The 16103-nt window shown below is 38.8% G+C and overlaps 1 protein-coding gene across 1 annotated transcript in view; it reads left to right on the forward strand.

Annotated features, from left to right (window-relative positions):
* LOC122798353 (solute carrier family 22 member 13-like) overlaps window positions 1-16103 on the forward strand; it is a 714590-nt gene that overhangs the window by 335787 nt on the left and 362700 nt on the right. Inside the window, exon 6 of the mRNA XM_044067205.1 lies at window positions 15838-15932. Within this exon, the coding sequence (XP_043923140.1) occupies window positions 15838-15932 (95 nt within the window). The remainder of the gene's footprint in view (window positions 1-15837; window positions 15933-16103) is intronic.

A 16103-nucleotide genomic window follows, 5' to 3' on the forward strand; every position in this document is an offset into this window, starting at 1 on the left:
GTTGATGGTGGTCATCAAGAAGAGGAGGAGAAGTGCGGAAAGAAAGTCAAGGATTAATGTAAGAAGTTAAAAATGGTGATTGTGAGGTGGAGTACAGGGAAGAGTTAAAACAGGCACTGGGAGGCAGTGAAGAGTTACTGAATAGCTGGGAAACTACAGCAGAGCTAGTAAGGAAGACTGCTAGAAAGGTGCTTGGTGCGCATTATCTGACACAGAGGAAGGAGGACAAGGAGACCTGGTGGTGGAATAAGCAAGTACAGGAGAGTATACAGAGGAAGAGGCTGGCGAAGAAGTGGGATTGCTAAAGAGATAAAGAAAGTAGACATGAGTAGGTATCGGAGATGAGAGACGATGGCATAAAGAGAGAAAGGGTGGCTGTAAGGCTAAAGGATAAGGCATGTATGGAGAGTTGTAAGGAGAGATTGATACTAAAGAAGGAGAAAAGGACCTGTACCTGTCTGGCTAGACAGAGGGGACAGAGCTGGGGAAAGATGTGCAGCAGGTAAGTGGTGTGATAAAAGGATAGTGGAGGGAAAACGTACTCACAAGTGAGGAGAGTGTGTTGAGTAGATGGAAAGAGTATTTTGAAGGGCTAATGAAATTTGAAGAGAATGAAAGAGAAAGAAGGTTGGATGATGTGGGGATAGGTGGAATCAGGAAGCGAAACAGGATTAGGCGAAGTGGAGGAAGTAAGGTCAGCTATGAAGAGGATGAAGAATGGAAAGGCTGTTGGCCCAGATGACATACCAGTGGGAAGCATGGAGGTGCTTAGGTGAAATGGCAGTGAATTTTTTAACCAGAACCAGATTGCTTTAATGAAATTTTGGAAAGTCAGAGTGATGCCTGAGGAGTGAGTAAAAATGTTTTGGTACCTATCTTTTAAGAATAAGGGTGGATGTGCAGAGCTGCAGTAACTACAGAGGGATAAAATTGATCAGGTCAAGCAGCTTGAAGTTATGGAAAGAGTAGTGGGCTCAGTGTTAAGAAGGAGGTGGATGATTAGTGATCAGCAGTATGGTTTCATGCCAGGAAAGAAAGCACTACAGAGATGCAGTGCATTTGCTCTGGAGAGTGTTGTTGGAGAAATACAGAGAAGCGTCAGAAGGAGTTGCATTGTGTCTTTGTGGGACTTAGAGAAAGTATAATGCATAGGGGTGCCTAGAGAGTGAGCTGTGATATTGTATGAGGGAAGTCAGGGAGTGGAAGAGTAGGCATGTAAGAGTGGTACAGGATATGTACAAGGTAGTGTGACATTGGTGAGACTGCTGTGGGAGTGAGCACAGATACTGCTGCATAAAAGTGGAGGTGGATTACATCAAGGATCAGCTCTGGAGCCTCTATTTGGTATATTTACGTTGAAGGATGAGATCAGACAGGAGGCCCTGGAATTGCGTGATATATTTGCAGATGACATTGTGGCTATGTAGTGAGAGTAGGGGCCAGGCTGAGGAGACCCTGAGAGGTGGAGATATGCTTTAGAGAGGAGGAGGAATGAAGGTCCAAGAGGGCTAAAACACAGAATATATGTGTGTAAATGTGAGGAGGGTAGAGGAATGGTGAGGATGCAGGGAGTGGTTGGTAAAGGTGGACGAGTTTAAGTTCTTGGATCAACAGTTCAGGAGTAATGGTGGAGGGAGGGAAAAGAGGAGGTGAAGAAGAGAGTACAGGCAGGTGGAATGGGTGGAGAAGCAGTGCACTGGAGTGATTTGTGACAGACGGATACTCAGTAAGAGTGAAAGGGAAGGTCTACAAGAGAGAGTGGTAGTGAGACCAGCCATGCTATATGGCTGAGACGGTGCGCATTGATGAGCAGGAGCTAGAGCTGGATAAGGCGGCAGAGTTAAATATGTTAAGATTTGCACTGGGTGTGACTAGGGATGGACAGGATTAGAATCAGTATATTAGAGGGTCAGCTCAGCTGATGCCTTGGGAGACAAAGCAAGAGAGGCTTAGATTGGCGCTTTGTTTGACGCGCCGAGATGGGTATATTAAAGGATGCTAAGAATGTGGAGCTGGGTAAGAGTGAAAAGAGGAAGGCCTAAGATAAGGTTTAAGTGAATGCGAGAGTGACATGCAGGCTGCTGGTGCAGAGCACGATGCAGAGTGACAGGAAGAAATGGAAACAGAAGATCCATTGAAGCATTTCAACGGAAATACCAGTTTCGTGAAGAAGATGATGATGATGTGATGATGATATATATCAAGGCAGAACATTTCATTAATTTATTTATAATGTTTACCGATGAATATTGACCAATTTAAGGCTTAAACTAAGTGTAGCTTACAAAACATTCTACAAAACAAAAGATACAGAAATGTTAGCACAAGAAAATAGTTCTTACTTAATTTATAGAAAACAGTGTATATACATTCAAGTGAATAAGCACAGCGAATATAAGTGCAGCAGTATCTAACCCTGTATTTTGCAGTATAGCTTACAGTGATTAACCCATATTCCCTCTGTAATAATCAAGTATTTCCTTTACTGAATGGAGGGAAGATCTAACTTACGATCCTGCAACTCTACAAATCAGCAGGTGTAATGTACAAAAAAATTTTTTACAATTTAAATTTCCTTAAAAAAAGGGGAGGGTTCCCAAAAAAATTCGGGGTTTTTTTAAATGTCAAAAAGATAGTCACCCACTTAGAGTCAGCAAGGCTCACGCTTCGGAGTAAACGTTAAAAGAAAAATGCTGTCTGTTAAACACCAGCTGTCTCTGTGGAAGCATCGAGGGCTCAAAGGGCTCAAAAGTATCAAAGCAGAACTCCAAGAAAAAACATTGCCTGTGAAATCCTTCAGCAAATGCTGACCATCACTCAGCAAATACTGGCCTTGTAAAATCATCCAGCAAATGCCAACAGTCTTCCAGCAAACACCGGCCCATACCAATCTGCACATTCAGCTGGGGAAACAAACTGATGAGAGCTTCAGAAGCACTGTCCTTCAGGATTGAAACAGCTCAATGGTTCTTGGCAAATCCATTTACTAAGAGGAATCCCTCACCCAGTTCTGTGATTGTTAGATTTGTCTCCTTCTGCAATAAGCCTAAGTAAGTTTTGATTACAGTTCTTTGATGTACTGTTGTACCCCTAACAGTGATTAGTCAAAAGTGTAAGCCTAAATCTGGCAAAAAACAACTATGAAGCAGGGCAAAAGAAGAATGGACACTCAATATGTTCTTATTTTTTAGTTATGAAACAAGTGTAACCAGCCTACTATAAATGACAGAAAAAAGCAGTGTGGGCTTGCCATCAAATCGTTGTACAGAAAAAACATTAACATTTTGTCTCCCTTCCTTCACCTATTTTATTCACAAAACTAACATGATTCAGACTGCTGGATGTCAAACTGTATTATCCACAAATTATGGACTGTATTTGTTTCTTTATTTTTATATTCCATTTTCTTGTTTTGTTTTTCTCCTCTTATTTTCTTTTATTACATGATCAACTGTAGTACAGGGAGAGATGAAGTGACAGCTATTGGCACACCTACTGCTTGGTTCCCAGTTGTTCCAAGGCCTACATTCATCCTCACTGATGACTTTCACCATGCAGAAAATGACCAGGAAGGCTAGCTGGTGCTCAGCTTGACTGCCTCTCAGGCGGATGGCAAAGGCTCCTCTTCTGATAATGGTGCAGAGGGGCCCTTCCTGGATCACTCAGTAGGAATTGTGGTAGATGGTGTAGGCCAAGGTAGAATTAGCAGGTAAATGCCTGTATTGGCACCCTGGTGAATTTCCTTGCTTGGGTAGTTGAGCCATACATCAAGCCAGGCATGGATTTCAGATCACCAGAAGCAGAGCCCACCCCTGATAGTAATCACAGAAGCTGGCAGATCCCCATATATTTCTCGTCATTGTGTTCATCTTCCTTGAGTGTGCCTGTCTCTTTCTGTTGCCATCCAGTCTACCTCATTGCCAGCAATCCATCATTTTTCAGTCTGTGTCATTCCCTTGTTGCTCCCTTATGTGTCACAGATTCCCCTGTTAGTCTCTGCCTGTGTTATATATGTTTGTTTATGTGGTCCTTTGCCTTCCCTACATCCACATTACTGTCTCTACATGCTCCTTACTACTGTTCCACTTTATCTAGCTTGAAAAATTACAAAAATGGGCACCTTTGTCCCCCCAAAAAATCTTCCCTCCTCCCACCTATTTATCCTTCATGTTGTCTTTCTGTATGTTCACTTGCTTGTTCTTCCTCAATTTTGCTTTTTCAGTTCCCCCTTTTTCCCCATTTATATAATCAAATACATTGTCAACTTCAGATAGTGCTTGTGTTGTAGCTATATTGTATATTACTTACCTTATTAATAATGGTCTCTGGCTTTACCATGCCCTCTATCATTTGTTTAATGTGTAGTGCATGACCGCTTTGGTTATTTACAGATATCAGGTTCAACTCATTTCTTTGTCTTATTTTCTATAATGTAAACAAGAGCTACACTTGATCACAATCAAGAACCAATGCTATTTAGATATCATAATTGTAACCCTAACTCTAAAACTGTATTCCTAACATTAAAACTCAGTACCTAACATTAACTCTAAAATTCTATACATGACCTCAACACTAAAACTCTAAGTCTAACTGTAATTCTAAAAGCTTTTCTATAAATCTGGTCCCAAACACTAAGTCTGTGTCCCTGACTCTAACCCTTACCCTAAAAGAGATAGGAAGATAGTGTGAATTATTCTGAATCCCAAAGCTGTATCCTTAACTATAAGCCTAAAACCTTAATTGTAAGTCTAAAAATCTATCCTAACCCTAAAAATATAACCCTAATCCTAAAAGTTTACTTTCAAATGATATTGTTAAGTAAATTATTGTGTTACTTGCAATGTGTGTCTTGTATTTTACCACAGAATATTTGGTGTAGGTTATGGTTCATCGATGAATACTAGGCTAACTGCACTGTTGTATTAAGCCTTGCTAATAACCAAGCACCATAATCAAATCCTGTACCTAGTGTTTATGAGATGACGACCTTAACTATTATCTCAACCCCCCCCCCCCACTCAAGACTTCATACACAGTGCTTCTGCACAGCCTCTAGTCACTAGCTATGAAAAGCCATGTGGGCATGACTTGTACACACCTTGGAGATGGCAGCTGAGGAACATGAAACAGGCAGGGACTGTGCCATCCCTGGCTAGAAAATGGCATCCTTAAATATAACTGAAGTCAGAATGCACATTTGGTCATCTGGTGAATGGCACTATAAAGTGATTGACATGAGTTAATAATAATTACCTGAGTAATGATAATTAACTGAGTAATAAATATTCGTTACTGAAACACTTAACTACAGATTTAACCACAAACCCAAATTATCAGTGCAGCTATGACACTATACAGGCCTCCAATGTAGGGGCTTTACCCCCATGCCCATGATCTGTACATGTACCAAATCTGAGGTTACAAAAGCTCAGAGAAAATGTAAAAGTTGTAAATGAAAAATAAAATATATCTTCCCTCTTGTTCATAGGTTCACAGGTGTTTACTAGGCTATTGACCACAAGGGCCTTTTTAAACCTAGCCATGCATCCCAAATCTGTGAATAGTTCTGATACCCTTAATAAGTGTAAGCATGGGCCTGGGAGATGAACCATTTACAGGTTACCTCTGTCCATTAGAGACATAGGTGCCAAACCAGGGATGAATTTCTGGTTTCCCATCCAATTTCCCAAGTTGCACTTGAATTGGGTTAGGGAGAAATTATTTTTCACATGGATGGGTAGCCTGTTCGATAGATGGGGTATTCTCTGGGATACATATCTATCTCTCCAGCAGGTCCTATTTATATCACAGACAAGGTTTAAGTCTTTAGAATGGATAATTTTGTTGCTGTTTGTTTTGTGGACATACAGGAGGTCCATTAGAGTGGATTCTGACAATGTCCTGTACGCCAGGCATAGATCTCCCCTCAAAAGCCTGTAGGAGACAGAATACATGGATAGGGCCTTGAGGCGGTCTGCACAGGACATATTACTTATGCCCTGTATCTTTTAGTGAGGAACCTCTGTGGACATTCCAGTTGTTGGATATGCCTGGTTAAGTACATACCAAAGGGGGCATTGTACTCAGTGATAGGTATGATGAATGCCGAATACAGTGGAACAATGACTTCCTTGGACTTAGATGCCATCCATTTGTTAATAAGTTGCACAACATAGAATAATTTCCTCATCACTGTAGACGTGATGATATGTGTGTCTCTAAGTCCCTGACTACTGCATCATCTCTAAGGGGTGTCTTGTCAATATAATAATTACCAGGGATGGATGACTTCCAAAGGATACTATTATGCATTTCTTGGCATTAAGTTTTAGCCCATGGCTCTGACACCAGTTGTTTGACTGTATCGGCCCCTCCTGGAAAGAATTTGTGTCAGTGTAAATAAAAGACAGCTCCTAATTTGCAATCATCTGCAAATTTAGCCAGCCAGAGACCATTGACATTGGCCTTGACTTCAGAGAAGTAAATGCCAAAAAGGAGTGGTCCAAGGACTGATCCCTGAGTTGTGACTGGCCTCTTTGTAGAGGTGGACTCCCCAATTCTGACTTCCTGGGTGATGTCTGTGAGCCAGATGGCTATCCACCGAGTGACATATGGGTTCGTACCTAACCTCCTGAATTTGTCAACAATACCTGAATGGAGTATTGTGTCAAATGCCTTGACCAGGTCAAGGTAGATAGTGTGAATGACTTTACCCTCATCTATTGCTTTGGTGACCTTCTCAAAGAAGTCCACCAGATTGAGTAGGCAAGATCCGCCCTTGACGAAACCAAACTGAGTTGGGTCCAGTGTCTGGAGGTTTACTATATCTCCATGATAATTCTTTCCATGGCTTTACATATAAGACTAGTGAGTCTATAGTTTCCAGGGTCTGTATCTGGCCCACCTTTGTGCAGAGGAATAACTGTTGCTGTTCTCCATTCATGAGACATGAAGCCTGTTTGGAGGCTACAGTTAAATAATAATTCCAGAGGCCCTGATAGGTCATGTTTCATGCTATTTAGAAGGCCTCCTGGGATATTGTCTGGGCCTATTGATGCAGTGTTCTTGGTCTTATAGAGAGCAATAAGGACCTGTTCCCCAGTGGTAGTAGGGGGAGTCATATTTGACGATATTTCCTGAGGAAAGGTTGAGGGGAGAGAGGGGTAAAGTTGGAGCTGAATTTATCAGCCAGGAGGTCTGCTATATCTTCTGGCTCAGTACAGATATCTCCATTTACGATGAGCTCTACACACAATTGTGTATTGCCTTTGCCTTGTTTTGACTTCTGGACTCCAAAACAAAGCATAGCATCACTGACAAACCAGGATCCAATGTAGTAAAGCATCAACAACAAAAGCACATGGTTTTCCATCTGAAATATTGTATAAGATGATGAGAAGCCACATGATCAGCAGTAGTGGTTCAGATGGGCGCTCCACATTTAGCCTTCTGTTTACATACTTTCCTGTGCTAGATGTCCCATGTATTAGTGTTGTAGCTACACCATGAATGAAAAGGCAAATGCATTCTGAAAGGTCACTTTAAACACTGTCATTGTTTAATCAGTCATTTGCCTAGAATGCACTTTAACTGTATTCAGATGCAAGGTAGTGATAGCAGAAATAATGGTAAATTTTGTGCGTGAGTGTGTGTGCATCGGTGTGGCATTGCTTTCTGCACATGTCACATACCTAGTTACATAAGTGTAGCTTTCTAAAACAGCAATTGTTATTTTGCTGACACTCTCTTTGCTAGGGACACTGACTTGCCATTTTTTTTAAGTGAAACTCTATTTCCATGATTTGGAATTTTGGAATTATACCCATAATAGTTAAAATATTTTCTAGTCATTACCGTGATTCCATTAATACTGTTTAGTGTATGTGTGTGTGTGTGTGTGTGTGTGTGTGTGTGTGTGTGTGTGTGTGTGTGTGTGTGTGTGTGTGTGTGTATGTATATATATATATATATATATATATATATATATATATATATATATATATATATATATATATCTGTATATATATATATATATATATATATATATATACATATATATATAAATAACAACTGAAATATCGAAATTCAGTTGCTTGAGTCCAAAATGTCAAAACTTTCGTTGCGTGAAACTGCAGCAACCGAATGTGGAAATGTCAAAGCCGCAGTTGTGGTGGTGCGTACGTGATATGGGATTGCCTGTGTTTGTGATGTGCGGTGTAGTATATGGATATAGCTGGAGATTCAGGTAAGTGATATTTTTGTAAGGGTATTAGGTAGGGATTTTAGTATGTGTGAGTGTGTTTGGCATTTTTAGTTGTGGGTTAGGGTAGTTAGGTAAGGTTGTGAGTGTGTAAGTGTTGAGAGTGGTGGTATTTGTACTTATGTGATGTGTTTATTCAAGGGGAGTGTAGAATGTGTAGTGGTGGGTTTTGTGCGTTTGTGGTTTTAGTGCGACCTCGGAGTTAGTTTATATATATAAGTAGTGGGTGTGTGTGTGCTTATATGTAGGGTAGGCACGTGTGTTTAGTTTGTTGCGTTTGTGTATATTTTGTTGGTTTGTTTTAGTGTTGGGAGGAAAGTGTATGTGTTCATGTTTGTGTGGTGGAGTGTGTATGTGAAACGTCGCGATTTTGAATTTAGCGCTTTTGGGGTTTCGGGTTTTAGGGTTTTCGGCTTTATAGTCTTGAGATACTGAAATTCGATATTTCAGTATTTCAGGATTATAAAGTGAAACTATATATATATATATATATATATATATATATATATATATATATATATATATGCAAAAGTAAAACAAATTCCAGTCACAGAACATTTATTAATTTATTTATACTTGTTTACTGGGGTAGTGCACTGATGAATATTGACCAATTTAAGGCTTAACCTGGGTGAAGCATAAAACATTTCACAAACAAAAGATACAGAAATGTTAGCAATAAGAAAATAGTTCTTACTAATTACATAGAAAAAACAGTGTATATACATTCAAGTGAACAAGCACAGCGGAATATAAGAAAGACTAATCGTGTTGCAGAGATAGCTACAGTGATTAACCTATATTCCCTCTGTAATACCGTTAGTTTCCTTTACTGAATGGCAGGAAGATCTAACCTACTTTTACGATCCCAACTCTACAAATCAAGCAGGGTGTAATGTACAATATATACATTATTTCCTAAAGTAGGTCAATCGTCAGTGAATCTTGAGAGACGAGAGGAGACTTGAAGAGGAGATAGGTTAGGTGCTATGTCCTGTGTTGAAGCAAGAGCATTTGGCTTGGATGAAGAAATGCTTTGTGAGTTGCATTTTGAATTTATAATAAATGTTGATTTTCTTAATGTCGATGGGGCGAGCTTGACAAATAGTGGGTGTCTGAGAGTGGACAGCATATGCAGTGCTGTCGAGTTTGGCTCTAGGGGCTTTTGTGAGTAGTGTCTGAGGTTGTATGAGGAGGTTCTTGAAGTCTAGCTGCAGGGGAGTAAATGTGTGGAGCTGAGTAGTTTGCAGAGTTGGGATCCTAAAAGTAGGTTAGATCTTTCTGTACGTTCAGTAAAAGAAACTAACAGTATTACAAAGGGTATATAGGTTGATCACTGTAGCTGTCTCTGCAACAGGGTTAGACAGTTGACCTCCCACTTAGCTTAAGGAATAGCCGGTATTAATAGTTTGAGAAACTGTGGGGTGAAGACATTTGTCATTGTTCCCTGGGCAGTGTGATCTGGGAGTTTGTATATTGTTGACTTTTTCTCTTTATTCTGTAGTTCACTGTAAATCCATTTTCAGAAATACTTTGAATTCTATTAGAAATAGTCTGACAACATTATAGGTAGTTAGTATATTAAAAAATACAATTTAGAGTAAATGCATGCTTTGATTTCCATAGGCGTACTTCTCATGCAGTACAAATCATGGAATTTCTAGACATTTCCAGGATTAAAATTAATCTATTTGCAATTAGATTTGTATATTAATTTACCTCAGTAGCATTGCAGATGGATTACAGAGTCTTCAAAACATGAGTCATAAAAGGTTTTTTTTTTTTTTTTTTTTTGGGGGGGGGTAGTTTAATGTTCCTGAATATACCTGCTTTTCCATTTCTGGCTAAAACTAAATTTTTTATTTATTGAAACATTGTTACAAGTTTGTGAAATGCAGAAAGCAAGATCTTAGTCTTCTAGAATCTTTTGTGTACATTATAAATTCAGTGTGATATCATAATCTGTACAATATTGTGTTCTTTTTTTGTTTTGAGTTTCATTTGATCTCAGCAGAAGTTAATATGAAATATTTATTTTACACAGGTAGGGATGTGTAGGTTGGAAAGCTGTAGTACTTAGTAATTTGAGAGTCCAATAAGGTGCATTAAATCAAAATAAGGTAATGAATAATACTTAAGTTCTTTAACTTCTGTAAGACCACTATGTCAAAACATTTGTTGAAATCCTGTACTCCCGAGCATGTGCATTATAGTGAAATAATGTAATATTCACCTGTCAGGTATTTGGAGATATAACAGTGGGAAACAAAGGGCTACCTTTTAATGACACATAAGACTAGTGTTTTGCAGGGTATGTTTGTAAGCACTCATACATGCATAACCCCCCACCCCCCTACATACACATCCCTAAACACTTTTAGCAGAAGCAGTTCTCTCAAGTCCTACAGGGATTTTAGATCTCTTTATATATGCATCCATATACATAGTATATGTGTGTGTATATGTGTGTGTGTGCATATGTATACATATTTTACATATATATATATATATATATATATATATATATATATATATATATATATATATATATATATATATATATATATATTATATCTATGGGAGTAGTATTATTTAGCGAGCAAATGAAACAACATCTGTTTGTCTGACATGCTTTGGTCGACATAAACAGATAGTTGACAGATGTATGAGACTGAGAATCTCCAGAGAGGGGAATCTACTCTTTCCCTGGGATTGTGTGATCTTGGAGTTAGTAAACATAATTAATAAGGGGTGTAGGGTGTGCATCCCTCCACATGAGGTTGCACTGGGGCTTGCCTCACTGCAATGACACTTGATTTTTATTTTTATTTTGCATGCATCAAGGTTAGTCGTCACATCATGTGCAGTTGTCTGTCGGCATTCTGATGTTGGCATTAATGAATCTACATTTTGATGTTGAAGTTTCATCTGTTTGATAAAAATACTAAAAATACTGTCTCCCTCTCTCTCTCTCTCTCTCTATATATATATATATATATATATAAAATATGTATCTATATATCTGTGTGTATTGATATATAGATGTATATATATATATATATATATATATATATATATAGGAACAGATAAATTGGTCAAAACTCCCAAATGTCAACAAAACAGAAAAATAGATGGTTGACATATGTGTGAGATTTGACAGTCTCTGGATTTGGGGAATGTGCTTCTTCCTGGGGGATTATGCAATCTCAGAGTTAGTATATATAGTTAGCAGGGGTGTGAGAGAGTATCAACCCACATGGGGTGCACAGTAAACAATAAACAAAACATGCTGGAGGGATAGGCTCCTGACCCAGAGACTTCCCAGACTCTGGAATAGATTGCCCATACATGTCAAGCAGAGTGCCTCTTTGGTCCTCTTCAAAAGGAACCTTGACTATTGGATGGGAGAAAGGAAATTCACCCGGGGACCCTGCTAGACAGGGGTCCAGGGAAGTAAATAGTGTGGGAAGAAATAGCCAGGGAATTGTTATGGCTAGGCTTGTATAGGCCCTAGGGCTGATAGCCTAGTACCAACCTATAAACCTATGAACCTATGAACCTATGAACAGGGGCTTGCCCCCTTTAAAAAAAAGTTTTTAGTATTTTCTTTGTATAGATTTTTTTTGCATACTGCAAGGGTATTTTTTGTCTATGCATAGTACCCTGACAAAGTTTGCATTGTCAATTTTATTGATATTAACATGTGGGTGTTTTGATTAAGGTAAGTTTTCCTATATCTTGCTTATATATATATATATATATATATATATATATATATATATATATATATATATATATATATATATACAGATATTATCTTCTTCTTCTCTTTCAGCTGTACCCGTTAGGGGTCGCCACAGCGGATCATCTGTTTCCATTTCTTCCTGTCCTCTGCATATTGCTCTGTCACACCAACCTCCTGCATGTCCTCTCTCACCACATCCATAAACCTTATCTTAGGCCTTCCTCTTTTCCTCTTACCTGCCAGCTTCATCCTTAGCATCCTTTTCCCAATATACCCATCATCCCTCCTCAGTACATGTCCAAACCAATGCAATCTCGTCTCTCTGACCTTGTCTCCAAACTGTCCAACCTGAGCTGATCCTCTAATATACTGATTTCTAATCCTGTCCATCCTTGTCACACCCAGTGCAAACATCTTTAGCTCTGCCACTTCCAGCTCTGACTCCTGTCTTTTCATCAGTGCCACCATCTCCAACCCATACAACATAGCTGGCCTCACTACCCTCTTGTAGACCTTCCCTTTCACTCTTACTGGTACCCATCTGTCACAAATCACTCCTGACACTCTTCTCCACCCATTCCACCCTGCCTGCACTCTCTTGTTCACCTCTCTTCCACACTCACCATTACTCTGAACTGTTGATCCCAAGTACTTAAACTCATCCACCTTCGCCAACTCTTCTCCCTGCATCCTCACCATTCCTCTATCCTCCCTCTCACTCATACACACATATTCTGTCTTAGTCCTGCTGGCCTTCATTCCTCTTCTCTCTAGAGCATATCTCCACCTCTCCAGGGTCTCCTCAACCTGGTCCCTACTCTCACTACAGATCACAATGTCATCTGCAAACATCATAGTCCATGGGGCCTCCTGTCTGATGTCATCTGTCAACCTGTCCATCACCATTGCAAATAAGAAAGGGCTCAGAGCTGATCCTTGATGTAATCCCACCTCCACCTTAAACGGATCTGTCACTCACACTGCAGACTTCACCACTGTCACACTACCTTCGTACATAACCTGTACCACTCTTACATACCTCTCTGCCACTTCTGACTTCCTCATATGATACCACAACCCTTCTCTAGGCACCCTATCATATGCTTTCTCCAAGTCACAAAGCACAATGCAACTCCTTTTGACCTTCCCTATATGTATCCATCAACAGTCTCAGAGCAAACATCGCATCTGTAGTGCTCTTTCCCAGCATTAAACCATAGTGCTGATCGCTAATCATCACCTCCCTTCTTAACCTAGCTTCCATTACTCTTTCCCGTAACTTCAAGCTGTGACTGATCATTTTTATCCCTCTGTAGTTACTACAACTCTGCACATAACCCTTATTCTTAAAAATAGGTACCAAAACACTTTTTCTCCACTCCTCAGGCATCCTCTGACTTTCCAAGATTTCAGTAAACAATCTGGTTAAGAACTCCACTGCCATTTCTCCTAAGCACCTTCATGCTTCCACTGGTATGTCATCTGGACCAACAGCCTTTCCATTCTTCATCCTCTTCATAGCTGTCCATACTTCCTCCATGCTAATCTATTTCACTTCCTGATTCACTACCCCCACATCATCCAACCTTCTCTCTCTCTCTCATTCCCTTCATTCATCACACAGATATATATATATATATATATATATATATATGTGTGTGTGTGTGTGTGTGTGTGTGTATAGATATTATATGTGCTGTAAAGGTGGACAATGAGGTCACAAAATTTAATCAGAATAATATCACTAAAAATTATTTTGTACTTCTGCAACACTACAAAACAGATGGTGCACAGGACATCCATTGACAATTAGGATGAGATGTTCAGCATGGTCTAAAAGTAAGATGAGATTGTCAGAGTTTGCATGAACTGTACTCTATCCAGCTCCTTCATATTACTTGGGGGCTCCTATAGGGATGTATTTTAAGATCTACACTATGCTGGGCCAGATTTCAAAACATGTGCTCTTAGTGTAAGTGACTTACTCCATTGTAAGGCGTAGAGAGGAGTAAGTCATTTACACCAAGTGCAGATCTTTTCGAACTGGCCCACTGTAAATAATGGCCTCTTGGCTAAAATCTGTGAGAATATAACAAGCCAAGTAAATTGTGTGGCTATTATTAGTTTAGTCCATCCCCAGAGAGAGTTAAATTTCAGCTTTAGAAGGATCTTGCCAGTCTTCCTTCCTGTCTTGAGGCAAAACACCTAAAATTAATATTACCAAAACTAAGACTGTGCTATTTGAGACTATAGCTAGGGCCTCCACAGTCTAGCCCAACAGGACAATCTTGTTACTTTCTGTTACTGTACAGGAGATAGTACAGTTATTTAACTATTTAGGAATAGTGAAATAAATTAACGGAGGACAAACCACACTGGACCAAAATAAACGGTAAAAGTTAGCGCTTTTGTTTACTAATTTAGCAAGCTTCTTCAGACAAGCATACAAGTGAACAAGTACAATTTATAAATTCAGTAGTAGTGACATCATTTCCTGCATATAAAAAAACAATTACAATTTAAAGTCACAATATTCCTACTAAGATCCACATCCAAGTTAAACCTACCCTTGTTAACCAAAGTCACAATTTCACAAGACTGTAAACTCAACTAAAGATACACATAATTGCAAATTAGTTAGAAAAAAGAAGAAAATATGAATGATCCCTTCAAAATCATAAAATGTAGTATGTAAAAAATAATAAAAACAATATATATACATACATATACACACACCTATATGTATACAAAGGTGTATGAACCCATGTATATACAAATCCGTTTATAAATACTTATAAATATAGCATTCATAATTTCAAAAAATGACAAGGAAAGACACAATATAGTCCCACCTATAATCAAGCAATCCAGGGGAACAAACCCAGTCAAATCAAACATGACTAACAGGTGCTTAAATGGAACTTCAACGTGTTAAAGCCCTCAATTTTAGAACACTTTTAATAGATACTGAATCATTCAGTCCTGGCAAAGTCAAAGCATTAAGCTTATTTATCAGCTGTGCCAAGTACAAGATTTCTTTAACTCAAATTTCCTCCTGAGGTGGAATGTAACCTGTTACTCTCGTAATCCAGCCTTAAAAATCTTATCCTTGTATTTGCATTTAGCAGCAGCTGAACATCTTAATATCCTTGCTGTCTTATCCCGTCACTTCATTGCCAGTGGCAGCTGTTACTAACACACTTGACTATTTATCTTGTATTTTCCTCTCTTTGTCTCTACTGCCTTCCAAGAAACCTGTCACTGTTTCATGACAGCAGGGGTATACATCAGTGTGTAATTTGTACTGGATTGTAAGAGTGTTATGCATGCTTTTATATATTTCTGTAAGCTTTTATTTACATAATATAGACTGAAAAAAATAGCTCCCTTTAACCTTTACTGTGGGATCTAAATATACATGTTATTCTTACAGCTGTTTATTACTTGTGTAAAGATGTTATTGCATGCATCCTGCTACACTGTTGTTTTGCTATGTTCCTCATAGTATTGTTTGGCTTGTCTACTGGGACTAAGTAGATCATGACTGAAAAAAGAGCTCTTGTGGTCCTGTCCAAAAATAAATAAATAAAAAATAAATGAATAAAGTACAACATGAAATTACAGAAAATGATCTGAGTGTTATATGTGGTCTGGGCAAATTGTTACCTCTGTAATCTTTGTTGGCAGCTTACTTTGCCTACTCTGCCTGTCAGCTGAAATGGACACTGATATGGATACTTAACTACTGACCTTTGTTTAAAATGTCCTTACATGATATATTTTGCATTTCAAAGTGCTTCAATTGTTTCTATATTTTATATACTCACAGCTGAAGGCCGAGTCGAATAAGAAGATGGGCACAATCTTAGACCTCTTTAGGAAGAGCCACTTGAGGACGATTACATTAATTATGTCTTATATATGGTATGATTTTTAGTTACATTTTATATTTAATACAGTCGTAGTTTTATTACAGCTAGTGTCATAATATTCCCACAGACTTTGTTGTTTCAGTCAGACTTGCTAGCTCACTTGAAGGTGTTTACATAAGTTATAGTCTGTTTTGGGAGTACAGATAGTTGATATGGCATCACA

The sequence above is a fragment of the Protopterus annectens genome, chromosome 3.part1 (genome assembly GCF_019279795.1).
Source record: "Protopterus annectens isolate FY-2018-M chromosome 3.part1, PAN1.0, whole genome shotgun sequence".
In the NCBI taxonomy this organism is placed as follows: domain Eukaryota; kingdom Metazoa; phylum Chordata; order Ceratodontiformes; family Protopteridae; genus Protopterus; species Protopterus annectens.